The sequence below is a fragment of the Elephantulus edwardii genome, unplaced genomic scaffold, assembly GCF_000299155.1.
Source record: "Elephantulus edwardii isolate Elephantulus edwardi_28Jun2011 unplaced genomic scaffold, EleEdw1.0 scaffold00145, whole genome shotgun sequence".
In the NCBI taxonomy this organism is placed as follows: domain Eukaryota; kingdom Metazoa; phylum Chordata; class Mammalia; order Macroscelidea; family Macroscelididae; genus Elephantulus; species Elephantulus edwardii.
The window spans coordinates 1102475-1115545 of NW_006399895.1; the positions used below are offsets into that span (position 1 = coordinate 1102475).

The following is a 13071-nucleotide window of genomic DNA, read 5'->3' on the forward strand; positions in this document are numbered from 1 at the left end:
ACATTTTTGTGAGACAAAATAAAAGATCTAAATAAATGGAAAACTATTTTCTGGGAAGACTCAATATTGTGAAAATGACAATCCTACCAAAAGCAATCTACATGTTCAACACAGTCCCAGTATAAATACCAAGTTCATTTTTCAAGATGGAGTGGGGAATTATTTATTTGGAGAGGAAAGAAACCCCAAATAAGCAAGCACTTCTGAAAAACAAAAATGAAGTGTAAGACGTAGCACTCCCTGATCTCAAAATCTACTACACAGCAGTAGTAACCCAAGCTCAGGATAATATTTATGAATAAACTGCGCCCCCCCTTTGAAATCGGTTGGCACCTACTGCTGTCCCGTATCTAGACAGCCCCTCCATCTTCTCCTTGTTGCCTCTTCAAGGTTTTCCTCTCTTCTGCACTTTGGCCTCCTGTTCAGTCCTCACTGCAGAGATTTCCTGTGCTTTCTCACCCTGCTGTGAACTGTTCGTTTTCATCAGCTTGTGCTCTGACTTCTAGGTAAAGAACAGTGTTTTCTCAGGTCTGTCAAGTTCGTTGCCCGTTACCTACCTGATTCTCAGCTTCTGAGATACTGTTGTTTCCTTCCTCTTCCTCTTTTTCTCACGGCGATGCCTTTAGGAAACATTTTTAAAAATTGACATTTGAGGAATTTTGAGAGCTTGTGAATGTGAATGAATGTGTTAAGTCTGTCATCATTAACCGGCAGTCCTTCTAAATGATTTTCGCTCTAGCTGTTTATTCAGGTTATAGATGAGTGGAGGTGCTCGCTACAGAAGTGAATGGAACTAAGTCACCCCTGGGCTGGGAACTACAGCACACTCAGGATTGCCACTTGGGGGCTACGCTGCCTCAGCTGGGCCTGATAGGGGTTTAGCAGCAGGAGCAGGACAGCAGCTTGAGCCACTCGGCCAGTTCAGAGTGAATCCTTATACTTTGTCTCTTAGCCTCGCTCCTCTCAACCTATCTTGGCTTCCACATCCCATCAAGTGGAGGGTTAGCTTCTAATGCTTTTTTCCCCTTGTTCTTCCTCCTTGCAACTGACAGGAACAATCAGGAATTTCCTCTCCCAGAATACACAGGAGATTAAGTCTGATAATTGGTTAGGGAGCTCTGGTGGCTTAGTGGTAAGGAATTGTGCTGCCAATGCAAAGGTACGCAGTTCAAATCCACCAGCTTCTCTGCAGGAAGAAGATGAGGAATCTCTTGTGTGATTTATGGCCTCTGAAAACTAGGTTTAAAATCAGGAAAGGTGGTCATTCGGGTTGTATCCTTTCTCCATACCTGTTCACCTATTCAGCCTGTATACTGAGCGAATAATTTGTGAAGCTGGACTCTATGAAGAGAAGCGGCATCAAGATTGGAGGAAGATTCACCGACTACCTGCATTATGCAGATGACACAACCTTGCTTGTTGAAAGTGAAGAGGGCTTGCTACAGAAGATCAAAGGTTACAGCCTTCAATATGGATTGCATCTCAGTGTCAAGAAAACAAAGATCTTTGTCACTGGACCAATGGGCAACATCATGATAGATGTAGAAAAGGCTAAAAATGTCAACAATTTCATCTTACTTGGATCCACAGTTAATACCCTTGGTACCAGCAATCAGGAGGTCAGGGGACACATTGCTTTGTACAGGTCAGGGACCTCTCCAAAATTGAAGAGCAATGATGTCAGTTTTAGGACTAAAAGACTAAGGTGTATACTTTATTCAGGCCATAATCTTTTCAGTCACTGGCTATGCTGCTGAGAGCTGAACAATGAATAATGACGACAGAAGAAGGATTGTTGTCTTTGTGTTGCGGGGTTGGAGAAGAGGACTGCATAGCCCATCAACTTCCCAAAGAATGAATCAGTATGTCCTGGAAAAGGTGCAGCCAGAGTGCTCTGTGAGGGCAAGGACGGCAAAATTTCCTCTCTCATCTTGTGGACATGCTACTGTGAGAGACTGCTCCCTAGAAAGGGATAGCATGCTTGGAAAGGTGGAGGATCAGTGGAATAAGAAAGATCCCCCAAAACATGGATTGACACAGTGACTGCAGCAATGGGCCCAGGTGAGGAGGGCACAGAGTAGAAGAGAGGGTTCAGGTCTGTTGTTCATGGGGTCACTATGAGTCGTACTTGACTCAGTGGCACCCGAACAACAATCCTTTTGCATCAGACTGTGTTAGGCGTTCTCCTAAGACCAGGTCCGTTGATTTGACTCCAACCCATATGTGACAGGGTAGAACTGTATTCCGCGGGATTGTCTTTTTGAGTAAAAGTTGACAATTCTGGTTTCTCACGTAATCATTCACAGACATTTTGTTTTATAACACTAATTAGAATGGATCCATAGTGGGTTTATTTATTTTATACTGGTTTATTTACAAAATTCATATCCATTGTTTTTCACAATGGATATTTTCCCTTTCCTTTACCCATCTCATCCTGCACCCATCAAATTTTGTGACCCTTTGATTATGCTCCCCCACCACCCATCCTCACCCCTCTGCTTCACGCCCCACACTTGGATCCCCATATTCGTTCTACAACAGTGGTCTTATCTAGTATTTATCTTTATGAGACTGAATTAGTTCACTCAGCATAATGCTATCCAGTCTCTCTCAAGTTGGGTAGTCATTTACAAAATCATTGCTCCCATGTGCTGCGTAATATTCCATTGTGTGAATGGACCATAATTTCTCAGTCCACTCCTTTGTGGTTGGGCATTTGGACTGTTTCCATGTTCTGACGATGGTGAATAATGCTACTGTGAACACTGGTGTACAAGTCTCTGTTTGTGCCTCAATTCTCCAGGAGCAGATCAGCAATTCATTCTTTCAAGATGCTCTGGTGGACTTGAACCTCCAGCTTTTCAATTAGCTGTCAACCAGTCATGTCAACTGGTCATATTATCCAGGGGCCCTCATCTAAGCCTTACATTAGTACATAACATTCCCTACTTCCCTCACCCCCTAGAGGAAAAGAAATATGGCAATATTAAAGAATGCAACTGTTGACTTTTGCCAAAACATTCTGTCTCCCCACAAAAGCAAAATAGAGCAAAGATTATTCCAAAGACTTCGAGCATCTGTCTTTCTGACAATACTTGCGTTTTGTACACAGCTTCATTGTACTGGCCGAAGCATTGCAGTGTTAGTCTAATTAGTAACTGTACTTCCCCCACTCTCCCATATAAAGATCGTTCTCTCTGGTGAAATTCATTTGGAAAAGAAAAGATTTTTTTTTAATTGAGAGAATAATTTTAAATTATTGTTAAAATACTTACAGAGTGATTCTCTTTTCCCAAAGTTGTGCCAAATCTGTGGAACGTCGACGGGGAAGTTACTGTCTCAGAGCCGAAGCCGGGTGAAGTGGCCGAGGAACTTGCAAGCTCCTATGAACGAAAGCTCATAGAGGTAAGGAGGCCGCCATGGCCATGGCCAAGGCCGCATCTGCGAGGTGACCAACCTCCTGCTCCTATTGGCTGCTCTCACCTTCTCATAATTTCCAGGAAAACAGCCAGTCAGACACCATGTTCTCCACCCAGCCCCTCCACCCAGCCTAAGCAACCACCTAAAAACCTCTGCAGTTGAGAAATTAAAATATGAGCTGATATTTGAAAAGATCATTTAATTTCAATCTGAAGTGAATGGGGACAGGAGCCCTGATGGCACAATAGTTAAAACATTTGACAGGTCAGTGGTTCAAACCCACCAGCTTCCCAGCATTAGAAAACTGAAGCTGTTGGATTCCATAAAGATTTACAGCGTTAGAAACCCCATAGGGGAGTTTCAGTCCTATAGACTCTGAGTCAGAATCAGCTTGATGGTGGCAGGTTTAGTTGGGTTTTGGAAAAATGTGTAAGGAAATAAGAGAAACAATATAAATATGAATTGTTAAAAGTAAAGCACGTGTAGCCTCAGTGTTGAAGGAGATGAACAAGAGAAGATATACTGTTTAGCTTTGTGCTTCTAAATTTGCAGATAGGGATGAGATGGGCTGTTTTGTAGGGTAATATCAAAATTAATTGAAGATGAGGCAGATGGCCTGAGTGGATGGAAAGCAGTGAGGAAAAGTTACGAGAGAATAAAGAATTTACTCCGAGAGTAGCCCGTCCGAGTGTGCAGTTTCTGGGGAACCCTTCAAGGCATATTCGACAAGTCTTCTGTTCTTTCTGTAGCTCTGCTGGTATAGTCGTTAGGGGCTTGTGCACCTAACCTAAAGGCCACATCTCTCTAGCTGTTCGAATCCACCAGTCACTGCGCAGGAGAAAGATGGGCAGTCTCCTTCCCTGATGAGTGAGGAAAACCCACCAAAAGGTCAGCTGTGAGGCTGTTCTGACTTGATGACAATGAGTAGAGTTTGGAGTTTTGCTTTTTACTTTTCCCTTACAGCATTTTTAGCTCTATCTCAAGACATCTTTTAAAGTGTGTATACCAAAAGATAACTGTAGTTGTTACGTGCCATCGAGTCAGAACTGGCTCATAGCTGACCATAGTGCATTTTCAGAGGCTGTAAATCGCATGGAAGGAAATGTGAACTGTGTACTTTTGGTTGGGCAGCACACCTTCTTACCCATCAGACCACCAGAACTAACTAGAACCCTAAACATAACTAGATGCTGCCAAATCAGCTCCAACTTTTGGGTCGCGTAGACCTGTACTCCTGAAGATTTCAGGGGCTCATTTTTACAAAGTAGACTACCTTTCTTCTGGTTTACCTCTGGGTAGAACTGAGCCATCAATCTTTTGGTTAGTAGTGGAACACCTAACTGTTTTGCTATGTAGGGCAACCAAATGGTGTTTTTCTTTGTTGTTGTTATATGCTGTTAAATCACATGCAACTTATAGTGACCCAGCAGATCGAAAACCTGCTCTAGCCTATGCCAACCTCACCATCTCTGACACACTTGCCCCATTAGCCCAGTCACTGAATCAATCCACCTCATAGAGGGTCTTCCTCTCCTGCGCCGTCCCTCCACCCTCCTAAGCATGATATCCCTCTCCAAGGACTGGTCCCTCCTTTCAGCATGTCCAAAGTATGTCAGACGAAGCTTCAGAATCCTTGCCTTCAAGGAGCAGCTCGGTTTAACCTTCTCCAAGATGAACTTGTTTGTTCTCCTACCAGTCCATGGTATATGAAATTCTCATCTCCAGCACCACAGCTCAAGGACATCAATTCACCTTCTATCATCCCTAGTCATTGTGCAGCTTTCTGATGCATAGGAAGTAATTATGAAGACTGTGGCCTGCATCAGGTACACCTTAGTCTCCAGATGGACATCGTTACTCTGCAATACTCTGGAGAAGTCCCTGACAGCAGACTTTCCCAATATAAAAATAACCAAACCAACTGAGTAAAATGATAAAGCAAACAACAACCAAACCAACAAATCATGAGGAAACTATAGATGCCTGACATTTATTCATAACTTAAGACTCGCTGTCATCCATTGATTCTAACTCATACTGACCTTCATTGGGTTTCCAAGGCTGTAAATCATAATGGGAGGAGACTGTCCATCTTTTTCTCACAGAGCAGCTACTGTATTCATGTGGCATTTTGATTAGCATTGCACACAATACAGACTCTTCTTCCAGTTGTGTTTGCTCATAGATGCATAGAGCTTGTAGTAAGATTCTACTCAAATTCAAAGGAACAGTGAAAATAAGATATCCTTTTAGGATTTTAATGTGAGTTCATGCTAGGAAATTCATCTTTATAAGTTATCTCATTAACATGTCAAAGTTTTAAAAAAGTAAAATATTTTTCCTAATAAGTACTAAAAACTATTTGATGGCGTTCATTTTTTTTAAGAAGCAGCAACTAACAGTACTTCCTTATGATTTTTAATCATAAACCATTAATTATCACCAATGTTATTAGTGGTAAAACAGGCAGACTATTTTTAATTAGGTGAAAATATATACTCAACTCGTTGCCATCAGGCCAGGACTAACTTTTAGCTGCCTGTCTTTGTCCTGCAGATCCACTGCGGGTTTCAAACCACCAGAGAGGTTCCCCCTTTGGGGTTCTGGTTCTTTTTTAAAGCCTGGTTGTTGTTCTTGCCCAGATATTTCTAATAATTTCATTTATAATCTACTTCTGTTGTTTACATCCAAAGAATGCTGACACGCATGAACCTTTCTATATAGCATATGATTATTGTTGTACTACCCTGAGCCCATTGTTTAAGTCACTGTGTCGATCTTTCTTACTGAGGGTCTTCTCTTTTGCAGACCTTCCCTCTTTCCAGACATGATACCTGTTTTCAAAGCTCCTCCAGACAATGTCCCAAAAGTATGTGAGGTGCAAACGATGTCATCTTTGCCTTTAAGCAGCACGCTGGCTACACTTTCGTTTAGACATATTTAGTTATTCTTTTGTCCAATCATAAGGTATTCAGTACCCCTCTCCAACATCTCCACTCAAAGGCATCGATTCATTTCTTCTGTCATTGTTACTCATTGACAAACTTTCAGATAAATAGCAAGTAATTGAAAGGACCACAGTTTGAATTAGGTGCACCATCATTTTGGTGTTGTTTTTTTTATTGTGATTTTTAACGAAAGTTTACAGAAATGTTGGCTTTTCATTCATTCACGGTTGGCACCTTGATTTTCAAACTGACATTGCTGCTTCTCAGTGCCTGGGAGTGTCCTTTAAAGCAGATTTCCCTGATGCGACGCGTCTTTTAATGTTTGCATCCTTTTTGATCAATGGACACTAATTGTAGATGAATGAACCTTTTTATGCAGAGTGTGACTGTTGTTGTTAACTGTCTTTAAACCAGTTAAGACTCCTCTTGTCCTTATGTACAACAGAACCAGCTCTGCCTGGTCGTGTACCATTCTCACAATCGCTGCTGTGCCCGAGCCCACTTTTGGAGCTACTGGATGGATCCATGTCATTGAAGGACGTCTTCTTTACTGACCTTCTGGTTTACCAAGCATGAAGTCTTTGTCCTGGGACTGGTCCTTCTGTTTGTATTTCCAAAGTATGTGAAGTGAAGTTTCATAATCCTTGTTTCTAAGGAGCATTCCAGCTGCCTTTCTTCCAAGACAGATTTGCCTGTTTCTTGGGCAGCCCATAGTACAGGCAATATTCTTCACAAGTTACTAAATTCAAATCAAGCCAACTGCCATCGCATTGATTCTAACTCATGGTCACCCGGAGGCTGTACATGTTTACAGGAGGAGACTGCCTCATGGTAGGTATTATTACCCCGGACTTCCTTTTGTACCTGCTCTTACAAGGACCTATTATATTTCTCCTACGTTCTGACTGTCCAGAATCTTGTTTACAGCCCAGATCCTGGCTGTTTGTTTCGGCTTCTTATTATAATCCAACCTCTGCAAACAAATCCTTCTTCCCCTCCTCATGGCAGAGCTCAGCTAGCTGCTGATTGATTTTTTTAAATTATTGGATACTTATCATTTACTCTATGAATGCAGTTAATCTCTGAATTTTTGCTCTTGGGTGAAATAAATGGTATATTAGCAGCATTTATTCTCATCATAATGGCAGAGCCACTATTAATGGAAACATATGCGCAAGCATCAAGCTGGTAAAAAATCCATTCATAATCATGCACTGTCGATTACTGTGAATGTGATCATCATTTTAATAAAATATAAAAGCTCCTCAAGCAGACGAGGCCTTGGGAGCAGTTTTACCCCCAGCTCTTGTTTCACAAATTGGTACCAATGGATTCTAACACTCTTGATGTATCTGGGAGTCACTTTTATAGCGAATGACAGGGGATTTTAAATAAAACACTGCATTCCATGTGAAGACACAAGATAAAGAATACTGTGCTTTAAACTGATGCACAAAATGATAAATGTGATATGTTACATTTTTGTGAGGCTGAGCCAGTCAGGGACTCAGCTCTCATATCCTTTAATGGGAGAAAGTTTGCCCAAAAGTAAAACTGGACATTTAAGTGGTTGTTTTTATTCACGAGTAGAAACTTTTAAGTTCTCTTTTATAGGGAATTGAGTCTAATTCCTACTAAAATGTGGATGGCTAACAAGTGTAAACTCCCAAGGAATTCATAATGCCTTCAAATCCTTCACAGGAAAAGTTAAAATGTAGACAAGAATCATATAGGGAGCCTCCGTGGACTCATCATCCAGCTTCATGGCCAATCTTGGTTCATATATATCCCCTTCTACTGCCATAATAGTCTCTCATAATATTTGGAAGCAAATCGCTGGGTTTATGTGACTTTGCTCCTAAGTACTTCAGAATCTGTCTCTGAGATAGATATAAAGGCTCTCAAACAAAGCAAAGCAACCCAGCATAATCACTCTACTATCATTACACCTAAAAATGGCTTACAGAAGACATCTATTTTCTTGGTTTCCTAGGGCTTCCATAAAAATGTGCTACAAGCTGGGTGGTTTAAAACAACAGACATATATTCTTTTACCATTCTGAGGGCTGGAACTCCAAATTCAGGATGCTGGCAGCAACAGGCTCTCCCTGAAGGTTCTTTTTTATGGTTTCTGAGTACTTAAGTCTTCTTTGCTTTGTGGTAGCATTACTCTAGGCTCTGCCTCTGTCTTTCCATGACCATCATCTCTTCCTGTATCTGTGTCTCTTCTTCCTTTAAAAATAACTGGTTATTATACTGAATTAGGATCTCCTTGGTCCGAATGTAGCCCCACGTTAATTCACTATGTCTGCAAAGACCTTATGTTGAAATAAAGTCATATTCACAGGCACTGAAGACTAGAGCTTGAAGGTTATCTTCCTAGGAGACCCTGTTCAACCCATAATACTCATGTGAGTCCTAGTGACTCTTATTCTTGAAGGTCTGGGGACAGAATTTCTTTAACAGAGGACCTTTTAGGGGACTCTGCTTACTATTGGCCCTGCTTCTTATTTTTTCTGAAGAAGAGCAATTGTCATTTAATTCATAAAAGATGCCAAACCCCAGGTCTTTTTCTCAAAGTTCAAGTTAGTATCAGAGGTCCCTATGTCACTGGTCATAGCTTCAGTAGCCTTTCAATCTGGAGTCAAAGAGAAGTGACTACGCCTTCTAGTTTTCACAAGGGCTTTTGTTTTCTGGGCCCCCAATGTGGGGGCCACAATGAACTCACTTTCCAGAGACGGTTCATGAAGGAGGAGGAAATTTGTACTCTACACATGGCATCTTACTCTTTGGATTATTTTTGGTAGATGAGAAATGTGAATGGCAGAAAAACTTGCTTTGTATGTACTTACAAACTTTACCGTTTCCTCATTTCCCCCCCACACTTTTTTTTTAAGGCAATGGGTGCTGCCTCAGATCTGTATTAGACAGAAGAGTATAAAGAACCCTTCTTCTCCCATCCACCAGCTCCAGCACTTACCTACCTCCTCAGGTCCATTATTGCTTTGCCCATATACTCTCCTGCCTCCTCGTATTTTGAAGCAAACCCAAGCACATCATTGAGTTTATCCCTAATAGTTTCAAAATGGAATTCTAAAACACACAAATTCTTCAGACAAACATAATCTCATTAAGGTACCTACAATTTTTAGCAATAAGTTCTTAATATGTGTTCAGATGTCCAGTTGTTTGTACATCTTGGCAAAGTCCACTCACTGGTGTGTCTCTTAAGTTTATAGTTCTTTATTTCATGCCTGCCTTCTTCTCTTTCTTCACTTGAAACGGCATAGTTTTTCCTGGAGATTATCTCCCACCAGTGTTTTCCAAGGGTGGCTGAGCCTGGAGGGAGTTGCACTAACAACTCAAAGACAGGCAGTACAAATCCCCCAGTGGGTTATACGGGAGAAAGATGAACAGTCTCTTTGGTGTTTTACAGCCTCCCAAAACCTGTTGGAGAGCCCACTGAGGGTTGATTACAACTCAACAGCAGTGAGTTTGTGTTCGACCATGTGCTTGGTCCTGTGTGACCTATTCTACTTCCAGTGACACTTATTAAAGGAAAACAACTGCTAAACCTTGGTGGCAGTAGAAATTGACCTAGAGTGTGAGCTTCCTCCATCTCCAGGCACCATGCTTTCTGTGTTAACATGGCTCGTTTAAGTTAAAGTTTCCAGCAGATGTTCTTGTTACACATACAGATGGGGAGGCTTGGAGCTGTTACTTCACCTGCCCACGGTCACGTGATCGGTATAGTTAGAACCATAGTTACCGGCTGCCTGACTTTCGTCTCACTGCATCCATCTCCTCTCTGGCCTTCTCTAGAAACATGCACCGTGCTTTCCTTCCTAGTTAGCGTCAATGTCTGTCTTTGAGAGGAGACGGAGCAGTGAAATCAGTGACTAGCAGGTTAGCTATTAGCTTGTCAGAGGGTTAAGGAAGGAGAATGGAAATAACTCCTCACTGACAGACACAGCTCCTGATGGAAGCAGTGACTGACGCCCACTAAACCTGTGTCGTACGTCTGAGCCGAGACCATTCCAGTCTATCTCGTGCTCTTGGGGCATCATGGTCAGTTCATGAGTGCTTAGGTGACCCAGCCGGGGCAGCCAAAGGGTGAGGCCCCACTTTGGGCCGTGTTCCCCCTTCTCCCAGCCTTCTCTTTCTCCACCCGGCTCCCTGTCCATGCACTCATTAGGCCGCAGGTGACAATCCACTGTATTTAGTGTTACCCCATTTGTCCTTGCTCATCCTTTGATTTCTCTTATACATCCTGGCATCTCTTTGTTTGCATTTCATGGTAAGTTTGCCACTTTCTGTTGGTGTTGGAAGGAGCTCAAGTGGTGTGGTGGCGGAGTGCTTGGATGCTAATTGAAAAGTCAGCAGTTCAACCCTGACCTTGGGAGGAAAGGCCCAGCAACCAGCTTGCATAAAGATTATAGCTTTGGAAACCCTGGGGGCGTAGCTCTCTGTCCCATAGAGTCACCATGTAGCAGAATTGACCCAACAGCAATGGGTTTGGTCTTAGATTTGCTGTGAAGCCCTCTAAGGTATTGGGCTGCTACCTGAAAGGTTGGCAGTTTGAATCCACCAGCTGCTTTGAGGGAGAAAGATGGGCAGTCTCCTTCTGTAAAGATGTGCAGCCTCAGAAACCCATTGTGGGGGTCTGTCTGAGTCAGAATTGGCTCAGTGACAGTGGATTTGTTGATGATGGTGTCACAGACTTGGGCTGTTCACCGTCTTCACCCCAAGCATCTCTTTGGCCCCCAGTTAGTTAAAACCTTTCTTTCCTCTGGCTGATTCTCTGGTCTGAGAATCTGAATACTTGAGAATGATCAGATGACCTTCCTTAGAGACACACTTGGAGATTGATCTCGTGCTCCTTTTTGGGTGATAGATAAAAATACTCATAATTATAGTGGCTGCTTTTTAGCGTTTCAGCCCCGCACTATTTTGGGCCTGTTTTATATTTACTTTCCTCCTCGAAGCGGGAAGTGGCTTCTTGAAGCTACTTCTGGGCCCCAGAAGGAGTTGTCTGGTCTCAGTGGAAGGGGATGCAGTTGTCGGCATCCAGTCAGGCCGGGCTTAGTGTTCAGCTGTGGCTGGTGAGGGCTGGCCCATCTTTGACATTAGTGCGTGATCTCGGGCAGATGGAGCTGGGCGGGCCTGGGGGCTTGTCAGTGGATTAAAAAAGGACTCTGGGTTCCCATCACTGAAGCATCCCTACTCTATAGGGAACTGTGTGCGGTAGGTGCCCCTGAACCCAGCATAAGCTATACTGTTGTTGTTAGCCATCAAATCAAGCACGACTCATACCGACCCTATGAATGAAAGACCTGAAGCCTTTCTATAACTATCGTTGTTTCTCAAAGTTCATAGAGTTTCCAGAGGCATGTTGTTTAGAAAGTGAACTCCATTGCCCACTACTTTATGGTTGTCTCATGCTTGCAGGTAAACTGTGACTGTATTGAAGTTGAGAATTCCTATAACAGTTTTATCCCATGTTCCTTTATATTCTTCTTCTCTTTTCCTTGTTGTGAATCATTGAATCGGATCCACCTGGCACAGGAGGAGATTGTCCCTCCTCCTCCATTGGAGCATCTGGAGGCCTTATATTCTTTTTAAGAAGAATCTTGGGTGTGAATATCTGCTTTTGAGTGATTGGCTACAAGAAAGTAGGAAAATAGCTACAAAAGGCTCAGTCGGCTTGGACGTTACATCTTCTTAAAACCCGCCAACTACGCCTTACTCTCTTGTTACTAGGTGCTGTTGAGTTGACTTCCACTGGTAGTGACCCTGTGAACCACAAACTGAAAACTTTGCTCTAACCTGTGCTGTCATCACTCTCTCCCACATGCACAAGCTGGCTATTACAGTCACTGGGTCAGTCCTTCTCTTTGAAAGTCTTCCTCTCTTTCTCTGACCCTCTCTCTACCTTTCCCAGCATCTCTCTCTCTAAGGACTGTCACCTCCTGCCAACTTGCTCAAAGTACGTGAAATGAAATTTACCATCCTTGCTTCTAAGAAGCACCCTAGTTGCATTTCCTCAAAGATGCTTTTTTTGTTCTTTTAGTCCATAGGATGTTCCGTACTCTTCACCAGCACCACAGTTCAAAGGCATCTGTTCTTCTTTGGTTTCTTCATTCACTGTCCAACTTTCAGATGCATAAGAAGCAATTAAAAATACCATGACTTGTATCAGGTGCACCTTAGTCATGAAACTAACATTCTTGCTCTTTTACACACTGAAGAGGTGCTTTACAGCAGATTGTCCCAATGAAACACATTTTAATTTCTTGATTTCTTCTTCCATGGATTTTGATTGTAGATCCAAGTAAAGTAAAAGTAAAACTGTTAACAACGTCAGTCATTTCTTTATGTCATGATGTTGCCTATTGATCTAGTCATGAGGATTTTTGTTGTCTTGATATTCATACATAACCCATATCGAAGGCTATATTCTTCAAGCAAGTGCTTCAAGTCTTTCTGCAAGCAAGGTGTGTCATCAGCATAACAGATTATCGATGAGTCTTTCCCAATGCTGTTGTCACTTCTTCTTCATATATTTTATACAAATGATTTGCTCATCATCCAGATTTAATAGGTAGTGAGAAAGGATACAAGCCTGATGCACACCTTTCTTGATTTTTTTAATTTTTTTTTTCTATAATTATATTTTATTAATTTTCATAAACATTTACAG

General features: G+C 42.2%; 1 protein-coding gene across 1 annotated transcript in view; it reads left to right on the forward strand.

Annotated features, from left to right (window-relative positions):
• Window positions 1–13071, forward strand: part of SNX29 (sorting nexin 29) — a 587794-nt gene that overhangs the window by 299474 nt on the left and 275249 nt on the right. The window contains exon 14 of the mRNA XM_006894494.1: window positions 3302–3408. Coding sequence (XP_006894556.1) covers window positions 3302–3408 — 107 coding nt within the window. The remainder of the gene's footprint in view (window positions 1–3301; window positions 3409–13071) is intronic.